The sequence below is a fragment of the Echiichthys vipera genome (genome assembly GCF_963691815.1).
Source record: "Echiichthys vipera genome assembly, chromosome: 1".
In the NCBI taxonomy this organism is placed as follows: Eukaryota; Metazoa; Chordata; class Actinopteri; order Perciformes; family Trachinidae; genus Echiichthys; species Echiichthys vipera.
Window position 1 is genome coordinate 14792481 of NC_139826.1, and position 21951 is coordinate 14814431.

At 39.4% G+C, this 21951-nt stretch overlaps 1 protein-coding gene across 1 annotated transcript; it reads left to right on the top strand.

The window, feature by feature from the left end:
- Positions 1–611: 611 nt before the first annotated feature.
- Positions 612–21477, top strand: mmp2 (matrix metallopeptidase 2). The gene is made up of 13 exons (XM_083917455.1): positions 612–912; positions 1109–1335; positions 2469–2617; positions 3274–3402; positions 4182–4355; positions 5083–5256; positions 6489–6662; positions 8599–8754; positions 8929–9055; positions 14018–14154; positions 14769–14928; positions 15925–16034; positions 20392–21477. The coding sequence occupies exons 1-13, from the start codon at positions 757–759 to the stop codon at positions 20493–20495; spliced, it is 1977 nt and encodes a 658-aa protein (XP_083773581.1). The 5' UTR covers positions 612–756; the 3' UTR covers positions 20496–21477.
- The last annotated feature ends 474 nt before the right edge of the window (positions 21478–21951 follow it).

The window sequence follows — 21951 nt, forward strand, 5'->3', positions numbered from 1 at the left end:
ATGTTTAGGGAGTTGGACATTTGAACAAGACAGTTTTGCAATCATAGCCTACCTTTTTTTTTTTAGCAATCAATATCACGGTGCAACTTGCCCTTTAATCAAAAAATCACATTAAATTGGCAGAAAGACTGGATTTCACTGTTAATTCTTGAGACCATACGACATAACGGCCCCCTCCACCTGCACATAATGAACCCAGTTGTAATGTAACCAGTGGGTGATTAGGTCTGATTTTAGAAATCAAGCTGCCTGTGTTGCTAATGATGTTTTTAGGATGATGATTGGAACCCTATAGGCATTCAGCATGAACAATGATTTCCACATAGCCTATATTTGTCACATTTAGTCTGTTATGTAAGCGGTCTAATGGGAAAATAGGTAACTGCCATACATTGATATTGACAGTGTACGTTTTAATCCTGAACTACGCTCTCAGGCATTTCAGTTTTGGAAAAAACAAGTCCGAGGGAGAAGTTGGACATAGGCTATGAGTAATCCTGAAATCCTCCCTGTGTTTGGTTGTGGGCTCCCCCGCTCCTATTTCTCAACCTGGAGACTGCGCAGAAAACGGTGGAGAAAAAAGTGCATGTGCAAGCAGAACTGAGAAAGTTCATAGAGCCGGGGTGCAGGATGTCCCGTTAAGGAGAAAAAAAAATCCTGCAGAGGAGCACAAGCAACACAAGCTGACGGGGTGAAAGCAGTGCAACTCAGAGCGAACGGCATTTACCACTACTAAGATATTGTTTAACTGGGAAAATGGGCTCTCCGACGATATTTAGCTGTCGTCGGATTGTTCTCAATTCGTTTTTGATTCAGTTCATCGCCTTTCAAGCAACATATGCTGCCCCTTCGCCTATTATCAGGTTTCCAGGAGACGATACTACTCCCAAAACAGACAAAGAAGTTGCTCTGGTAAGTTTATTGGTCGTTTTTCCTAAAACTATGTCTAAGTAGGTCAGTCAGCTGTGGAGTAAGTAAGAGCTGAATTGTTGGGGAATACTTTGTACGTTGTTTTGTTTGTTTGTTTATTTAATCAATTTCCAATCACTTCTAAGAAAGACTTAATCCAGGAGAGTTAACCATTTGCATGTCTATTTTTCTCCCTAAGCACTATCTGAATAAGTTTTATGGATGCCCACAAGACAGATGTAACCTTATGGTGCTCAAGGACACCCTGAAGAAAATGCAAAAGTTCTTCTCTCTGCAAGAAACTGGAGAGATCGATGCCAAAACTGTGGATACCATGAAAAAGCCCCGCTGTGGCGTTCCAGATGTGGCCAATTACAACTTCTTCCACAGGAAACCCAAGTGGCAGAAGAAAGACATCACTTACAGGTCAGTGAATCGCCTTTTCCTACACATTTACTCAACGAGCATTGGATTATCCTGCACTTAAAGTGCTAAACTGTATCCTGCATGGGTTATTTTATAATGGGGGAGGGTCCAAATTCATTCTGAGTATGAATTAGTAATACTAAAAAATGACATCCTGGAAGTTTTGATGGCCCATAGGAAAGGTAAAAACATTACAATTGGGCCTGATACTAAAGGTATTTTAGATGCTATGTATACATCACATCACATCAAGACATCACATATGATGTTTTCCAGTCACAGAAAGGTAAAATAACTCAACCCCACCCAACTGCTGGCCATAAATCCAACCGTAAGTACCGAGAAATGCTACTTGGGATATGTCTTAGTCACTCAAAAACACTTCAGTTTTAATGGCATTCCCAAAGCAGTGTTTGATAAGTGCACACAAGTTTAAATTCAAAGCAAGAGTCTGTTTGCTTTGAGAGATGGACCACTGCTTGGCCCTGCCTGACCCCCTCCCCTCAACCTCCAGTCCACCCCACCCCCACCCGCACAGTCGCCTGCATCTTGTTTCTCGCTTACACCAGCATTCCTACACAGTATGTGTCAGATCTTTTGTTTTCGTTCTGTTTGAGCTTTACAACAGTGTGCAATTGGTTTATTTATGTCAGCGGTTTTGTGTGCCCTGATCATTCCAGCCCGTCTGCCTGTGTATTTGTAAGGAAGACTGCGAGCCAAAGACAACAGCAACTAAAGGATCTTAGACTGTTTTAAAGAAAGGCTTGTGTAGACGGGGTTTGTGGCTGAACACTGTTTCAGGAACCATTTTCACTAGATGATTCATGGACTGTAATTGGAGCTGTTTAGCTGCTTTTCCATGCTCTGAAGTTGAGAAAATAGATCTTATGGAATGACACTCAAAACACTACCACCACAATGCTGATTAACCACCTTTTGTTTATAGCTCTGGAAATGTCCTGCTTCTCTTTGTTTTAAGACTTTGAGAAACTGAGATGGACATTTTTCACAATTTTCTGACATTATATATGGAAAATAATTGGCAGATTATTCGATAATGAACTATTACATACAGGTATTTTGTCTTAATTTTCCTTGTTTAGAATGAAACTGACTCTCTGTTATCTCTGTAGAATCCTTGGATACACTCCCGACCTGGATGAGGAAGTCATAAATGATGCTTTCTTCAGAGCTTTCAAAGTATGGAGCGACGTCACCCCACTCTCAATCACCCGCATCATGGACGGAGAGGCTGACATTATGATTAATTTTGGCCGCAACGGTATGCCATGCAGTACATAGACAATAGACACTATATAGATATGTTATTTATGAAATAATATACTTAAGAGACAACTGTAGTTTGAACTATCGTCAGGTTATACTGTTATATTATTGGACAGTACAGTTCGTATCTATAAGCAGTTGAAACTCAGTTGTTTCACAACAACTGGTCAAAACTCAAAGATTTAGTAACTAAGTTATGGTTATATAAAGTTGCCTTCAACTTCCAAGTGGATTCATACAGCCACGTTAGGTCATAACCCAAGTTAGGGGGAAACAGTTGAGCAAAAGTTCACTGCCTTGTTGACTAACGGTGAAGGAGCATTACAGTTATTACAGTGACTCTGCACACCGCCAACCCATATTTTAGGCCACACAGGTCTTTCCAGTCATTACAACTAGAACAACCATTTGATGTTTACACACAGAGTCATAATATCATTCTGGCCATCCGTAGCTGACCCTGACAAGAATCTGATAATTATAGTAGAACACAAACACAAACCAGCCACTTTAGAAGAGGTGAAACTGTGAAACTAATGAATATTTTGATGTTTTAAAAAACACAAATGTTCCATCATGCTAATAGCTAACAAAGAAAACAACTCCTGATATTCGTATTGGAATGTTAATAGTGAATGATGTCATCGACAGAGCACGGAGATGGTTACCCCTTTGATGGAAAAGATGGCCTCTTGGCTCACGCCTTTGCTCCAGGGCCAGGAATTGGGGGAGACTCCCACTTTGATGATGATGAGCAGTGGACACTGGGAGAAGGCTCAGGTAATGGGAAATACTGTTTAAAGAAAGAAAAAAAAAGACTTTTGCAAAATCTCCACTACAACTGTTAGCTGTACAGTACTGTATATCATTTGTAGCAATTTGTCTAAATATGCACTTAGGTGAATTTTGCATATCCCTTTTATTTAGAACAAAGTATAGGTAACACACTTGTGAGATGACCTACACAAAACAATCACATTGATTATACATCTGACTTTAAACTACTTTGTTTTTATTTTCTCAACTTTGTCTGAACTTTCTGGCACTGGATATGATGAACCTCAGCCATCTGGAAGCTGAATAGAAAAAAATATCTCTGTTGCAGTCATTTATATTTGCACGCATTGACCCAAATAGTTTCATGTCTTTCCCAATTTTTCAGAATCATCTTGTCTGAATTCATCATTTATGCAGAAGTAATCTATAAACCTATTTCCCCTGTCCCATGCCACAAAATAGTCTCACGACACTTAGTTGTATCCCACTTACTAAAAAGATTGTATACTATACTTCTGAGCTGCTAACATTTGTGAGAGCCTACTTTTTTAAATAATACTGTATGTATCCCATAGTCCATGTAGCCACTTGAGTCTATTTAGTTTAAAACAATATTGCAGTTTACTTGCTTGAGATAGGCAGTCTATCACATTGGGCTTAATGTCATTACATAGTTTAGGGAAAATGGATGACAGTAATATAATGTTTAAAAAGCTTGTAGTAAAAACATTTATAGTTACAAAATGGACAAGTGTCAATAAGATTCTTAATCTTTTCAACAGTGGTGAAAGTGAAGTATGGCAATGCTGATGGGGAGTTCTGTAAATTCCCCTTCCTGTTCATGGGCACTGAATACAAGAGCTGTACACCTCAGGGCCGTGACGACGGCTTCCTGTGGTGCTCAACAACTTATAACTTTGATGATGACGGCAAATATGGATTCTGCCCCCATGAATGTAAGTCTGTTCTGAGGTTCTCCTTTCTTGTTTGATACAACAATATGACATTTCAATGTCTCTTAACACATTTTCGCGGTAGCCTCTGTACAGATTAGTAGTTTCGTGGCCCCACTTGACCTCAGTAGTAGTAGTGCCATGCCCTACTTGCATCTGAACTGGCAAAGAAATACTTCATATCAGATTTTTGCCATATTCAAAGATGTTCTCCTGAATTTGGACGGGAAAAAAGTAGGTTGAACAGTATGCCAAGAAAGTGTTGTTTTTGTGTTTGGAGTGGATTGTGGAATATTTCTTTTCCAAGTCACTGGCCCACTTTAGAACACTGGGCTTTGTTAAACATTTTGTTTATTTGTTATATTGTATTACTGTCCATGTTACTAACATGATCACATGCCCATTACAACAAATTGCCAAAGTACACATGTACTAAGTTGTTTTATATGAGAACAAGAGTGAGGCCTGTTTGTCCTAGAGCTGTTCCTGTCTGTTCTCTTTAGCATTTCTATTGATTTATAAAAGTTATTTTCCATCTTTTTCTTTATTCAGATTTATCTTCTCTGAGCACCTTTATTGTACATCATCACTCAGGGGTAAAAGGGTCTTAGCTTATTGCTTTAATCATATAGGAATTGTAGCTTATTCTTTGTAAGCATTGGAAAAAAATAAAAATACAATGTGTATGTTATATGTTACTCTATAACACCTCTTTGTCTTTGTTTTACAGTACTATTTACTATTGGTGGCAACGCAGACGGCGCCCCATGTAAATTCCCCTTCACCTTTCAGGGAGAGACTTTTAACGAATGCACCACTTCAGGCAGAGATGATGGTTACCGCTGGTGTGCCACCACTGAAAACTATGACCAGGACACAACCTTTGGGTTCTGCCCTGAAACTGGTAGGTGGTGTCATCTACTGCCAGTTCTGCTGATCACATAAAAGAACACTATCTAGTGCTTCAAGTAAAATGTATTGCCCATATCCGTTGTGCAGACATCCTCAAAGGTGTGTACACTACATTGTCATCTGTACATGTGTCCTGTTTGGGGTTGCAAGGTTTGGTAAATTTCACAGCAGTTTTCCAAGGGAAGTTGAGCTTAGGTATTTGGGAATTTTGTACACTTTCAATAAACAAATACAACCTATTAATAACTAACTTATCTGGAGAGAAAATACACATTACTACTAATACTAGGTCTTATGGCATGTTCTGGTTAAAGGTATGGTCATTTAATTGAATTTTAACAATGCAAAGTAAGTTATTCACAACTTCTGCTAGTTTTTGCTAGCTAACATTAGCTAGCATTAGGTAATTTGAATGAGACAGTGCAGTCTAAAACTAACTACTGTTTGCAAGTGTCAGCTAATTAAGGAATTATGTCTTTTTTTATGTAATAGTTTTTTTTGATATAGTAGAAGTCTTGTGTTTTTTTTAAATACAGCCTGAGCAAATAACCCCCACTTTTCCATTTTATTCCCTTTATTCCCATAAATTCCCATTATTTGCAATGGAAAGTTTCCACCTACAGTATTCATGGAATTTTCTTCATTATTCCAATTTAAGGCTTATTGCGTACGTAGATGCATACAGCGTGTTTTACTGGCTGTGTTTATTTTGATGTGCAGTGTAGCTGCCCTGCATTGTGTGGGTCTACAGGAATGCTCCGGCTGGGGTTTTCGGTCTTGCTCATGTTCTGCTGAATAGCTGTGAAAGTATTTTAATGTGCAGTGGCAGGGCTTATTTTCCATTCTGTCAGTGGGGCTGCTTATGAGATGGGTACGACCACTGGAGCTTCCATCTGGTACCAATTGATTAGTTTTGTTGTAAAGCCTTGTGCTTAATACGATTTTTTTTTTTTTTACAAGCACTAAACCAGTCTTGTTAGATTGAAAATGATCTCTATTTAAAAGAAAATCAATTTGGGCAGGTGCTTTTTGGGTTTGACCCCAGTGGATTAGTTATTGATGTCATGTGTGTTATGCCAGTGCTTTCATGATGATGTTTTCAATATCATCTGTGCTCACTTCACATTACAGTACAAACTGTTCTGGAGAAACACTCTGGCATATGACTAAATTAGGTTCACTACACATTTCACCTTTAAAGTACACTTTTGTTGCTCCCCCCAGCCATGTCAACAGTGGGAGGAAATGCAGAGGGAAGCCCCTGTGTCTTCCCCTTCACCTTTTTGGGTGACACCTACGAGTCCTGTACCTCATCGGGACGCAGCGATGGCAAGATGTGGTGCGCCTCCACCAAGAGCTATGATGATGACCGCAAATGGGGTTTCTGTCCTGACCAAGGTATGAATAGAATTTGCGGACGGTTCTTGTGTATGTATTAGTCGTTTTGTTACTGGCTAGTCTGGATTACCAAATGTGCACGGCTGCAATACAGTTTGACATCTGGCGCAAAAACTGGAAGAAAACAAACATCCAAGGTCATTTACACAGAGACAACAACAAAAATGTCTGTCTAACTGAAGGGACAACAAGATTCGGTTGCATAGTGAGAAAGAAAATCGGTAGAGTCTGCCATGCTCATGTTTTATCTGCCCTGGCAGGTACGTCTGGTACCCCTCCCATTTAGACAGATTTACAGCGGCTTGAGATTTGACGGGCCAGTCACAACCCTTGATCTCACAGTGGGGCGGGTTGAAGACAATGACTGACAGACGAGCTAAGGGATTAGATACCAACATTCAAAATTGTCGATACTTTTGCTGTCAGCAGTGCAGCCTGTGCCTCCTCCAGTTGATGCACAGTGTCACCCAGCAGCGCTGCAGACAGTTAGTCTAGTAGCTAGTACTGCTGCTGGAGAATCTCTGAGAAAAGTTTTAGTAGAAAATGAACAAAGCAAAAGTGCCATTTGGAAGTATTTAACATACAAGGCTAATGAACAGGGAAGGCTAAGGATGTAAACAAGCCGCTAGCGTCTAAAAATAAACATTAACATTAGTTGTGGAGCTAAGCGGCTAACGCAATCAGTCCTGCCCGTCTAACGTTAAGATACATAATTTAACAGGATGACACAATAACATGTCTGATAAGTCAACCAGCCACGAGACAGAAACAGTGGCAGGCTGCTACACTACCTCTGTTTAATCGTCAATGATAATATGGTGCCAAGTCACCATAAAAACAGAAGATCAACAGGACTGTATCCCGGTTTACACTGTGGATAAACCTGACCAACAACAACTTATTGACCAACTGCATCCAAGGTTTAACCTCCTTCATGGAATCATTTAATGTACACAGAAATCCCTGAGCTATACAACACAATGAAACAAACACCCTACAGTTATGTTTTTTCTTTCTTATTTTCACGACATCAGACAACCTTTTTAAAAGTGTTGTTATGGATGTTGTTTGTATTGTTCTAATCTTTATTTAAAAATGATGCCTTCATTTTTTAAAAATGTTCTCCCTGTGGTATCCAAAAGGGTATTGAGTATTTTTCTGGGTATCGGTATCAACTTTGAAATTCTAATATCGTGACAACCCTAGTCCAGAGGCGTTTGGTCTGCACCAATGATAACGCCCCTTGGGAATCAAAAATGAGCTGAGAGGTTCAGACTCAGACTAATACCATGCCAGGCTAGGCTGACATCCTAATCATCAAAGAAATTCAAGGAACAGCAAGAGACTTGGTTTGTTTATGACCAAATTACAAACCGGCTACATGGCCGTGGGGTGGGCAGGTCTACTCATGTGCTACCCCTGACCTAAACCATACAGAGTATTTCCTTGGATGTATTTTCAGGAGCTGATATGGCGCTGCCGCTCAGCCTTACAGCCAATTTTTTCCAGTGGCCACCACAACAAACCCCCCCAGCCCTCCTGTGTAATGTTTGTGCAGTGGGAGAAACTTTACTGCGCATATTTAGTGGACCACATCGCATGAAATTATTCCCGGAAGCCCAAAAACTTTTTTGACTTATACGCCAGGCGACCAGTTCTCATTTAACTGAATAGGCGCCACTTCGGGATCCAGTTTCCTGTTCTAATAATACATCCATGAATATTTCCAGTGAGAAATCCAATTCCAAGTGAGAATGTGTCTACCTACCTTTGTTCTGCATGTTATTCGGAGTTTATATGATGAAACAGTAGTAACTAACAACTGAAACCTCTTCATTAAATGCAATTACCATTTTCTACAGAACAGTATCAGTATTTTATGAAGGGGTGTTGATTTTTTACTGTGGCATTTCTTAATTGTGCTCTATATTTCCAGGCTACAGTTTGTTCTTGGTGGCAGCCCATGAGTTTGGTCATGCTCTTGGCTTGGAGCACTCTCAGGACCCCGGAGCATTGATGGCCCCCATTTACACTTTCACTAAAGACTTCAGACTTTCCAATGATGACATCAGAGGAATCCAGGAGCTCTACGGTGAGATGAAATGTCATGTGTGGCTAGTTTCCTGGACAGGAATCAAGCCTTATTCTAGAACAAACAAAAAAACTCCTATATTTTTCTTATTAGAAACTGGGAAAGATGAATGTACAGTTAGTGTGTAATCACTCCCTCAAAGATGAAATATTCTGGTAAATCTCTTATAAACAGGTGCGTCAACAGACCAACCTTTGCCTCCAACCCAGGGTCCAGTCACTCCAATGGACATCTGTAAAGAGCCAGTTGTCTTTGATGCTGTAGCACAGATCAGAGGAGAGACATTCTTCTTCAAAGACAGGTAATCAAATCAATATCTAATCAAAGTCGTATTATCTTGACCCGAACCAGACTTTAGCAAGTGTACATAAGCCACATTATGACCAAATGAGGTAAGAGCACTAACAATGGATCCAACCAAAATCAAAGTTTCTGACCACATTGTTTGAATATGCTAGCTGCAATGTTTTTCATTAGCTCTCTGAGTCATAAATGCAATATGAAGTCCATGTCCTCTTGAAACTTGCAAGCACTGCCAAAGTCTGATTGAATGTCCTGTTCTTTATCTAAGGGAAGAACGACAACCAAAACCCAATAACCTTCTTCTGACTTTATGACTTGTGTAAGTGAAATAAGGCGGCCTACACAAGTCAAATTTCATAATTATTTCCCCGCAAACAATGCGCAGTTTGACATGAGGTTTCTTGTTAATTATTGTTTCTCTTATCGCAATCTTGTGCCACTTAAATATTGTGATTTAAATGCTTGTTTCATGATGTAACAATTAGTTAGAGGGAAAAAACAAACTCTTCCAACACTCATTCAGTGACAACCAAAATAGTCATCAGTCATTAACACAGTCTACAGTTCTCCCTCTCCACTGGCGCCAGTGAATGCAAAGTCTTATAAGCTTACTGTGTCTACTGGCTGAGCCTGTGTAGAAGAGTTTCATGAAGTGCGGTGGTTTTGTCAACAGTCTTTGTGAGTCAGTTTATATTCCCGTAGGAAGGTGAATTTTCATCACATTTCACAACAGCTGAAGTTTGTTACAGACAACTTCTCTTGGGAGTCACTTAGAACAAAATAAATAATTGTTAGAAAAGGAACTGATAGAAAACACAAAAAGCGTCTTTGTTAGTGATGATGAGTAAATACTAATAGCTGTGCTGGAACATAGACTCCTTCCTATACCTGTCATGGCTGTAAATGTCTCCAAAGCAAACAGGCCAGCATACCTCTGTACCAAAGAGCGCAGTCTTTCAGTTAGGCTGTGGCTTGTTTCTCACAGTTTATAACTCAAGGTTCTCAGAAAGGAAAACCAATCCTGCTCAGAAATCCTGCTCTAACACAGAATAATTTTTCACCTTGCCATAGCTCTCTTCTGCACTTTTGCAGTGCTCGTCGTCGTATTTTTTGGAGCTCAAACTAGGCTTAAACATTATTCTCTGCTCCTCACCAGACATTTCAGCAAATGCTTAAGTAGTCTAAAGATTCAAAACAATGAACTATAAAACCAACAGAGGAGAGTACCTGATAATCATTGGAACTGTTTGTGATTGTATAATTGCTTATAATTACATAGCATTGCAGCCCTATCATCGTTAATTGTAACATCCATAATTGTCCGTAAATTCTATTCAGTCAAGGAACTACACTACTCTTATTTGGGTATTGGCAGCTGGGCCAGTTTCAACAGACGTATAAACTGAGCAATCATTTTCATCCAGTCTGGAAAGGCACATTGCTCTACCATATGCAGTAGCTGAAATATGTTGAGAATATATTGCATTTACTAAAAATCTGTTGACTTATTTAATACCTTCTTCACACTGAAAGGCTATTTTGCTTCATGTTTGGCCATGTTCAGCAGCTGACTGTATTTATTGGCTCTCTTGTGTGACCATACAAGGTGTAATATATTTAAGCAATTCTTGATTTGATATTTGAATTTCAATTCAATTCACTTATACTTTATTCATCCCTGAGGGGAAATCCTTTTACAAAAGAGGGTAGGAAAGGTGTACATCACATGAGGGTGAGGGGGGGTGGGGTCTGGGTGGGGGAAAGGATAAAAAAAAGCACTCCCCACACTGCGTTACTGTGGGAAACACAGTGCGGAATTTTGAAAAAAAAAAAAACAGCACATAAAACAGAAAACTCGAAACAGTTTGCATAACAGGTGAGGGAAAAAGCTCAGCGAGATTGCTATGTGAGAATGTACTCAAGCACTAAGCGACTGATAATTGATGTGAAGGGGAGAAATTGTGAACAGAGTCATCTCGAGGCATGGAAGTGACCGTACAGTATGATATATCTCTCTGAATTGAGAGATTAGTAAAGTTTCAGTACAGGCCTGTTGTTCTGACCTTCACTGAGACTTGTTGAGTTGCCTGAAGCAGCCATGTCAGGTTTGTAAGCTGTAGAGCTCTGGTTCAAGTCAAGTTTGATAGCTTCATAGAAGAAGCATTGCCCTCTGGGTTTTTAGGTTTATGCTAACTTGACTTTCTCATTGTAAAACTGGGATACCTCTTTTTCTCCTCACTCAGCATATTTATGATGTAGGACAAATCTTGACGTGATGCAATGAGTAATACTTATCGCACTCCCTGAGTTCAGCATAAACTCTGTCTGCCTGTCTGGAGGCTTAAGGAGAAGGCAGTTATAATGTCTGTCTCATAGAAACAGTTTGGCCAGTCTACTGACTAGATCTTTTGCAAATAAGCAGTGCTTGTATCCTAGCATTTGGCCAACAGAAGTTGTTAGCAATGTACAATATTTATCTTACCTACAGTTTCTTACCTACAGTCTATGGTTGTTACCCTTAAGATTTCAATCCTGGTTGATTTGGTGATACCAGTGGTTACTGTGGTAACAGCAAGTCTGGTTAGGTACTGAAGCAAACATGAGCAAACAGTAGAGCGACTAGTATATCTTTGCATCTGTGTTTACAGTCCAGCCAAAAATTTTGACTACCGCAATCGGATTTCATGTTGCACATTTTGCAGGTAGTTTTCCACACAACAGCAGGTCACAGTAAAGTTGGTTACATTTCTGAGAAGTTGGTGGTGAGCAGCATGTTGTCTGCCAATACATTCTCACTCGTCACATACGATTGCTTGGTCAGGACCCCTTGGCATCCTGTTTTTATTGCTCTGTGTACCCCTTTGGTGTCATTTTCAATGCGCGGTCAAGTTTAAGTAACAAACTACTTAGCTAGGTTAAGGAAAAGATTATGGTTTGGGTTAAAATGAGTATGTTTGTTATGTAACTTATGTATGTGCGGTTAGTTATAGAGTTATAGATTTTTTCCCCATTTTAATCCAGGTCTATGTTATGGCAATATGGGCATTGTGTTCAGATGAATGGTGTTTAGCCACAAAATGCGTCATCTGAACATAATGCCCACATTGCCATATGACACAGACCTGGATTAAAATGGGTTAAATATCTCTTGTTACGTTATTTTTATGATACGTACGTTACTTAATTTACATAGGTTACGTTTTTACGTCCATATGCAATTTAAGTTAAAACACGTCAACTTTGACTTTCAGTTAAAAAGACTGGTGCACCATGTGTGTCGGTATCAGATGTTGAGGCCCATCGGCCAAACTGCCATATTTGACAAATGGGGGGTGAGAACTGGATACAGCTCTCATTATTGTTCCATTACTACTTTGCAAAAAATTTAAATCATCCCGTCGAAAAAATACAGAAAAAGACTTTGACTGTCGCAATTTGGATTAACCATCGTGGTCAGTACTAATTGCTGTGACAAGCACGTTTTGTTTCTTGTCTCTACTTTAAAATAAAAGACACCTGTATTTCAACAGTTGAACACTTTTACCGCTTGCATTAGCAGCTCTTAAAGTCAGGTTGTTATCCATGAGTTGCACTGCATTACAGGCATGACTTTTCCCCTGAATCCCTTGACCTGGCTTCTCAATATGAATCCAGTGCAGGAACGGCTGCCACTACCAGTACAAATTAACACATATTACTGGTAAACATATTGAATGGCTATGAATCGAATCAAAATGGGGTTTGATTTCATGAAAATCTTAAGGATTCTAACTTCAATGCAGGCTAGTTCATAGAGTTCTTAGAACACCCTCTTTACTGCCAGTTGGCTTTTCCACTCACCCAAACGGGTTTCAACTGGACAAGAGCAAGTGATATGTAGGATTAGTACTGTGTGTTTGCATGGTTGACTATTGACAGGAAATCTCATACTTTACATTACTTAAACTTTTCAAACATAAAACTTCTGTGAGATGCAAAATCCATTGAAGTGATGATGTTCACATCACAGCTGCTGATATGAGTATGAGTTACATTATGCTTCCAATGTAATGCAGGAGCTGCATTACCACAAAATTCTAACTGTACTTTGATAATAACAGATGTGGATAAATGGATGACCTACTTGAAGGTTTGAAGTTTCAGCAATGATTTGGAAAAATCTCTTGGAGATAAGTACAGCACTACAGTATATATGCTTTATGGCTGAATCCTGTTAGTCTGTCCTCTTAAACAGCCACCAGGCAGATCCTTTATTCATTTCTTTGCTTTTAATTGAATAGGGAAGGGAAGAAAATACAGAAAAGCCCTCTGGATATTCTTTGTACTCCACATGTACTTGACAAATTGATTCACAAAATAATGCAATTTATAGATGGTTAGTTCGGATTGAAATATGTCTCCTTTCAATGTATACAGTACTTAAGATATGTCTGTATGTTAGTGAAGCTTTATTCTTGTCTCTGTTTTATTATTATTGCAACTCATTTTTGCAATTGGCAGATCATTTTCTTTTTAAAAAATAGGTCAGTGGAAAAGAGTTTGGAAAGCTGCCGTTGTTGTGCAGCTGTGTATTGGAAATCCGGGCAAGATAGGTCTTGTTCCGCTGGCGTCTGCAGCCCCAGTTCTAACGAAAACCAGATGCTCATGAATCAGGCCATTGTGGCTGGCTCGGCCAGTGAAGCACTTGCACTAAAACCTCCTCTTACACCGAGACACGCACGCACGCACGCACGCACGCACGCACGCACGCACGCACGCACGCACACGCACACGCACACGCACACGCACACGCACACGCACACACACACACACACACACACACACACACACACACACACACACACACACACTTACACTTCCCCCACCTTCTCATCATCCTTCTCTGCCCTTCTTTCACTCTCACTCTCATTTCATCCCGGGCTCATCTACCGTACTCACCAACTCATTCTCTTTCTGCCAGGTTCCTGTTTAGGTCAGTCAACTTCAGAAGCAAGCCCAGTGGCCCTATGCTGGTGGCCACCTACTGGCCAGACCTGCCTGCCAAGATAGATGCTGCCTATGAAAACCCAGTGAATGAAAAAACAGTGTTTTTCGCAGGTATGCTGGAGAAAACAAGAAACTGTGGAGAAACAGTTAATTTAGATCTTTCTGAATATTGATGTCATATTACATAAACTGTTAAACCTTCATATATCCTTCCTGTACCTCTAGGGTGGTCAGAGAAACAGACAGTTCTACTTCCATGAGTAATGATGAGGTGTATTGACTCTTTTCTCATTTGGATTCCCTTAGCTGTGGCGTTTCTAAGGACTGAAACATTAGGAAAAGCAGGAATGTTGGCTGAGCACTCTTGTGTGCGGTGTGCACTCTTGGGACACTTGAGATATTCCACCATAGTTATTAGTGGTTTATGATACATTCTTTGCATTTTACTACTATGACAACCTTCCTGAATAATGATGGAAGTTACATAATGTATATGTCAGCTTTGAAGACATTAGCAGGGCTGGCTTGGCTATGGGTCAAACTTGACCTGAATAATTAACCGATGATCTCATACTGATAATATATATTTGGTTAATAGATTTGTAAGAATATGGGATAATACCTTAATCAGATAGTTCTGTGTTAAAATAATTGCCTTGAATTAACACTTAGCATTATTTTATCCATGGTTAGACTATTTTTACTTACTAACACTTTCTTCCCAGGCAATGAGATGTGGGTCTACAAAGCCGATGAGTTGGAGACGGGCTACCCCAAGAAGCTCTCCAGCCTTGAACTCCCCACTGACTTGCAGCAAATCGATGCTGCCTTCAACTTTAGGAAGAACAGGAAGACTTACCTGTTTGCTGGGGACAAATTCTGGAGGTGAGGTGAAGCAGAGCTTATGTGACCATTGTTGTTGCTTAGTCCGACGAGACTCTGGACTTAGTGAATGAAAAAGGGTATATACAAGAGTATGAGAGTACACAACATAGTTGCTAACAACAAAGCTAGCTAGCATCTGACACATTGCTTTCCATTTCTGCTCCTAGAGCATAATGGGCAGTGAAGTCTTTAGTATATCAATTAGTCAAATGAACTGTATAGTCTTCTTTTAACTCAATATTTTCCCCTATTAACTGTCTTACATGAATTATTAACTTATTAGGAACCCTTAGAAAATAGTGCTATGAAAATAGTTACATCCAAATGAAGTCACAACAACCATTAGTGAGTCTAAAACTGTTGTCTGGCACCCTAGCTTTTTGCTTCCATTAGCCCTATTAGCCTTTGAATGTTCTCATTTGTGCAGGTCATCGTTATCCCCAAAGAAATTTCTGTCAAAAGCAACTGGACTTGTTTATTTGTCGAGGAAGACGTTTCACCTGTTATCCAAGGGAACCCTTTGGAGCAAAAAGGGTTCCAGTGACATCATCGGCCTTGTGAAAGGTTAAATACCTGGATCTCCACACCAGTTAGTTAGATCAGACCCAGCCTGGTCAGTTGCGTACATGAACTGATGAAGCCTCTTGGATGAGAGGTGAATTGCTTCCTAGACAAATAACCAAGTCCAGTTGCTTTTGACTGAAATTGCTTTGGGGATGATTTGCCATATAGAGTGGCCGCTTGGAAAGTTTCAGGGCAAGCCCTCTCAAATGGCTTTTCACTTCCCGTGTTTCCATTACAAAAAAAGGCCCGAGAGGGATTTATGAGACTCCGGAGGTGACGTATAACTCTGAATGGGTTTAGATTGCCGGTGACCAGCTGATCAGTGATATAGCGGCGAATATAGAAAGTACCTAACTTGTGTTTTAAAGGATTAGACTGTCTAAATGTACTTTTTTATGTTACACATGATATGATATTTGATATTTTGTACAGATACGATGAAGATAAGAAGAAAATGGACCCTGGCTTCCCCAAGCTCATTGCCGATTCCTGGAATGGCATCCCAGATGGCATAGACTCTTCATTCAGTCTTAATGGCATTGGTAAAAAAAAATTATTTCTTTAAAACATAATTAATAAATTTAGAGGCTCTGTATGATTTGATGAAGGAACACCTTACCAAAAGATAGCAGCACCAGTTGAATAAATGCATGAGTTCCAATCTGATTTTCAACTGTGTCTTCCAAGCAGCACTGGTTTTCAGCCAAGTCATTACAGAATAACAAGACTAAGGATCCTATTTAGACCCTCTAGATCTATGGCGTATGGTCTAAAGTGCATGGCATGCATTTAGGGCGTGTCCAAGTCCACTTATGCTAATAAGCATGCATGATGCGCTGATCAGCTCTGTCGCTACCAGTCCTTGTAGGTTATCAGAAGCAGAATTAGAATATCATTATTGTCATCGCACATTGTACCACGAAATTTAAATGTCAACCCAAACAGTGCAAATTTTTATCGCCATATTGCTTTTCAAATTATGCAATGTATTGATACAAGAGTGTTTTCTTTAATGATTAGAGACTGCTTACAGTAATTGTAAACATTTCCATGTGTGCAGTAAAGATAGTGCAGCAAATATCAACAGACATTTACATGTAAGCAGCAAAAAACAAAACAAACTGTAGTTATAAACTTGAAAGAGGAACCAGAACTAAACTTTTAGCTTCTGAAATAATAAAGGGAACAATGGCATTCCTTGTGCGTAAATGTGTACAGTGTACAGCAGTGGATCTGCAGCTCTACTCTGTTCATATTTTAGAGGATGTAATTAATATTTTTCGTCATTAATAATGTATTATTTCACCCATCCGCAACCCAGACACTCCCAATTAACTGTGAGGCTGGAGATATTACAGCAATCTGTTAATCACAGATTTTACTATATGCATGAAGTGCCCTTTTAATAGCAATCAATTATGCGCTGTGACCAAGCCCCCACCACAGCGACTTCCTGGTTGATCCAATACGGAAGTGCCCAAGACTGCAGTTCTCTGAGTCTCCACTAAGAGTAGTTTGCACAATAGACCAGTTTCTCATTGACCCTCATGTTAAATAGGCTTTTTTTTCACAGCATAATTTAACTTATTCAAGACCTGGTATAAAAAAAACATTCTAGTCTGTATTTTTTAGGGGTTTTTTTTGTACCAGGCTAGTTTTTATTTTATTGGAGGTTAAAGTTTATGAATGATTAGGGGCGCAGCCTCTTGAGTGACAGTTAGCCACTAGCCCCCTTACTTTGCCTCAGAGGATAGTTGTCAGGATTAGCACGCTAATTCCATCACCTCGACCTGGACTGCGGTAATTTGCGTGGTGGTGTTTTTATAACAGACAAGATGGTTTGTTCTTTGATCAATTGTACAAACAGATGGTTTAGGAACACACCGTGTAAACGTTAGCTTTGTTATGCTAATTAAATAGCTGCACTTGCACCATGACTTGCAATACAGCCTTCTATCAATGGCACATACACTAGATACTAATCCAGCGCACCGGGAGGATTCGGGCTGTGAGGGCTGGTGCTTTACAGTCTATGAGCATGGTACTGTGTTGAATATCAGTTTAAATCATAGATCATAAATGCTGGCTGCCTGCACTCGACTCGCCGAGCCGGTGTAATCTCCGCTAGAGACACAGAGTGCCGTGTGGTCTCTATCCTCTAAAATATTCCGTTCTTGTTACAACATTTTAAAAAATGACTAGAACTACCTAAAGTGAAGTGATACAAACCATCTTCAGGAAAAATGGGAGCTGTCATATCGTCCATCTTTATATAATGGTGGTTCGACCAACCAGTAGACAGACATTGCCATCCCTAGACCAATGTCGCTAGCATGGCTAAAAAGTGACCACATCATTTGTGACAATATGAATACTACAAAATGAACTTGTATTTTAGAACATGAAATAAATGCTACACTAATGTACCAATCATGGAGGGGCTATGGAAAATTGGAGAAATAAACCAACAATGGTCGCTGCATCAGTTGTAAATTTAGAGAATAGAGACAAAATACCAAAGGCATCCTCGCTCTACAACTTTGTTTGAGTCTTTAAGAAGACCTAGGGGGAAAAAGGATTTTGACGTGCTTTGATTATATCGAGAATAGAGTTGGTGCACTGCTTGCTAGTTTACATTGTTCAGCCTGGCATTCCTTCTGGTTAGATTACAGGCAAATGCAGCGCTATCAGCGAGTCTGGCACTGTGCCTCTGTCAATAAAACCCCCCATATACCACAGCCCAGCAAGCAATGACGCCACCTAGCCATAAATTAACAGTTTCGAGAAACTGACTGGAAATGAGGAAGCAAAAAGGGGCCAAAGGGAGTAGTTCTGAAGTTAGGGAGTCATCCGTGGCCTAATGATGAAGACAGTCAGAGGAAGAGCAGTTGCTCTAGTACTCTCATGCTTTCATTTGCTTTTAGTAAATAACTCATGATTGTTTATGTTAGCTTTAGGGCATTGCAACTAGAGTGCAAGAAATATATGGTGGTGAATTTTCATCATGACACCAACTTCCTCTGAGACTCACTGTCAGCCATTTATCCTTGAGGTTAGAGGTGGTATGCAGATTTTTTTCTGTGGTAAGCAACCAGGGATATTTCCATTACTTCTCCCTAACATACACACATTACTGTTAGCATCCCGTAGCCCCTTACCCACACAGTGGACAAACATTTATATAAAGCAAGTCTGTGCCCATCTACAGAAGTGCCTCTGTATTCCTGATTAGTGTTGGGGCATTTGTAATTACCCTGAGAAAAGAGCGAATAAATCCATTTTTATACAGTAAGAAGTTTGGTTTAATTACAAAAGACAAACAGAATTCAGAGTACAACAGAGTTATTTTACAGCTGGGTCAGAGCTCCTACACCATGGGCTAGGTTCAAAGGTCTGAAACCCAAAAATAGGGTAACAAATAGTATATATACAGCTCTGGAATACTTTAAGAGAACACTGCAAAATGATCAGATTAACTGATGTTACTATTTATAGGTATGTGTTTGAGTAAAATGAACAGTCCATCAACTACTGACAGCATTTCTCCCAAATTCCAAATAAAAATATTGTCATTAAGGGAATTTATTTGCAGAAAATGACAAATGGTAAAATTAACAAAAAAATGCAGTGTTTTCAGACCTCAATTCATAGGTGTCCAAAATCATTTAAAAACACAATATTAATGTTTTAACTTGGGAAGAGTTCAGAAATCAATATTTGGTGGAATAACCATCAGAATTACAGCTTTCATGCGTCTTCACCAGTCTTTCACATTGCTGTGGGGTGACGTTATGCCACTCCTGGTGCAAAAATGTAAGCAGTCCAGCTTTGTTAGATATCATATGACCATCCATCTTCCTCTCGATCACATTCCAGAGGTTTTCAATGGGGTCTGGAGATTGGTCTGGCCATGACAGGGTCTTTATCTGGTTGTCCTTCATCCACACCTTGATTGACTTAGCTGTGTGGCATGGAGCATTGTGCTGCTGGCCAAACCAATCCTCAGAGTTGGGGAACATTGTCAGTGCAGAAGGAAGTAAGTTTGCTTCAGGATAAACTTGTACGTGGCTTGATTCACATATCCTTGGCAAAGACAAATCTGCCCAATTCCCGCCTTGCTGAGGCACCTCCAGATCATCACCGATCCTCCACCAAATTTTACAGTGGGTGCGAGACACTGGCTTGTAGGCCTGGTCTGTTGGGCAAAGCTGAAAATCGGACTCATCAGAGAAGATGGCTGTCATACATATAGAGATGCTGATTTCGGAAATCTTGGTCTGGACCAGATGACTAGGTTACCAAGGCAGAGGTTCATTATCAAAGGAAAAACAGGATCCATTTGATCAATCTTATCCTCAAAGCAATTTCAGTCAAAAGCAACTGGACTGGTTATTTGTCTAGGAAGACGTTTCACCTCTCGAGCGAGAGAGAGGCTTAACATTGACTTTAGTAGAGCCCAATTGGATGTTTTAATCCTCATTACTTTGCTTGAAACCGATTACACTGTAAGTCTATATACTAAAAGTTTTAAACTTAAATTTAAACTTTTATTAAAAGTCTCATTTTGTCCTAATTTTCAAGTATATAAACTTGTGTCTCTGCACCGTCATGCAGCTGGTGAATGACTGCAATGGTACCGTACCGGCACTTTTGAGTATAGTTGTGACATCACTACCGTACTGTAGCTAGTCCTGATGTTTCGTCTAAAGGAGGCCTTTCTGAATATGGGCTGTATGCATTTCTCTGAGGATTGAGTGTTTTGATATTTTCACAATAATTATATAGCACCTGATTGTTTTTATTTTATTTATTCATTATTTTACTGTTTTTACATAGTAGTTTCCCTTCTTTTGCACAAGCAAATATTGACAAAGTGTGCATTGTGCTTGTCTTTAACAGACTACAGCTACTTCTTCAAAGGCAACCACTATTTCAAACTGGAGGACAGCAGTTTGAAGATTGTGAAGTTGGGCGAAATCACAAAGGACTGGCTCGGTTGTTGAACACTTCCAAGACGTTTCGCAACTGGCTAATTCCTGTAATGACATCTGGCCTCATGAGGACAATTACGTATTATCGCACACAACTTGAGGTCGCCGCAGTGTACTGTTGTAAGTTTTTTATCCTGGCAACTCTGCACGTTTCTGTGGGAGACATGTCCCTTCCAGCCTGTATAACCAGCCTCCAGCTTTGTAGACAGGCACCTTGGGACCTTCTACACAGGCTGAACATAGGCAACTGGATATTTGCTATATTACTGTGTGATGTTAACATTTGATTTGTTATGCTGATGCAGATTGATTTCAATATGTACCCCCCGTTTTTTTGTTTTATAGTTTTTTTGTTTGTTTTTTTAAACTCAGACATCAGGTATGTCAACACTGCATTGAACGCAGTGCTTTACTGTTCTGTGAGATATTGCCGTTTTATGCAAATTTAATTCTTAAATCTAATAATTGAGTGCAGTTTTTTTTATATGTATCACTTTTAATTAATTTTCTCATTTTTGTGCAATACATTTGACAAAATGACTTTGCACAATGTGTTTGACCGAAAATGGTGCTTTAGAGATTGCTTTTTGCATATAGTCTTATACACATTTTATATTCTGTGTAACTATATTTGACTACTTAGTGTCCTTTGGATGTTAGAAAGTAGTATTTGCAGGCACATGTTACTCTTCATTTGATTAGCACTTTGTTTAGGATTTTTTAAGAGAACTGCTCAATATGGAGACCAAATTATTGTCATGGGAACTGCATTTCCCTTCACTAATGGTACAGGAAGATTAAAGGCACAGGTTGCCTCTACAGGCTGTATTAGTTTGCTGCATGATGGAGTCATGAGTACCGCAGTAGTATTGTTTAATAATCTTTTTTATATTCTCTTTTCTCTCTTGGGTTTTAACAATACAGTCATTGTGTTTTCTGTTGTTTTTAATGCTTGTGCACTTTGTCACTGTTATCAATAAAGATGGTCAATATATTTTGGATCATTTATAAATATACATGCAAAAAGAATTCAAGTGCATTCACCATTAAGCTTGTGAATTCAGCAACCAAATAACAGTGAGGGATGTAGTTTTCAGATAATTTACTTGAGCAAAAGTAGCAATGTAGAAATACGCTTACAAGTAAAATATTAATCAAGTAAAATCACATAAGAATTATCAGCATACTATCCAAAACACATAGCCTAGATAGATTGATGAGTATACCAAAATCAAAAGCACTACTAATGCAGTTACAATGGGCTCTGATAGTATGAGGCTATTTGATCATGAAAGACGCTATGTGTAAAAAACACTAATGTTGCAGCTGGCAGTTAAAAAAAAGTTCAAATCTTAATGTGTTTTACAGTTTATTAGGCTTTTATAGCTGTAGCTGTAATACACAGTGGAGTAAAATGCACATTATTACCTAGTAAAATGTAATGAAGTACAAATATGAAGTAGCACAA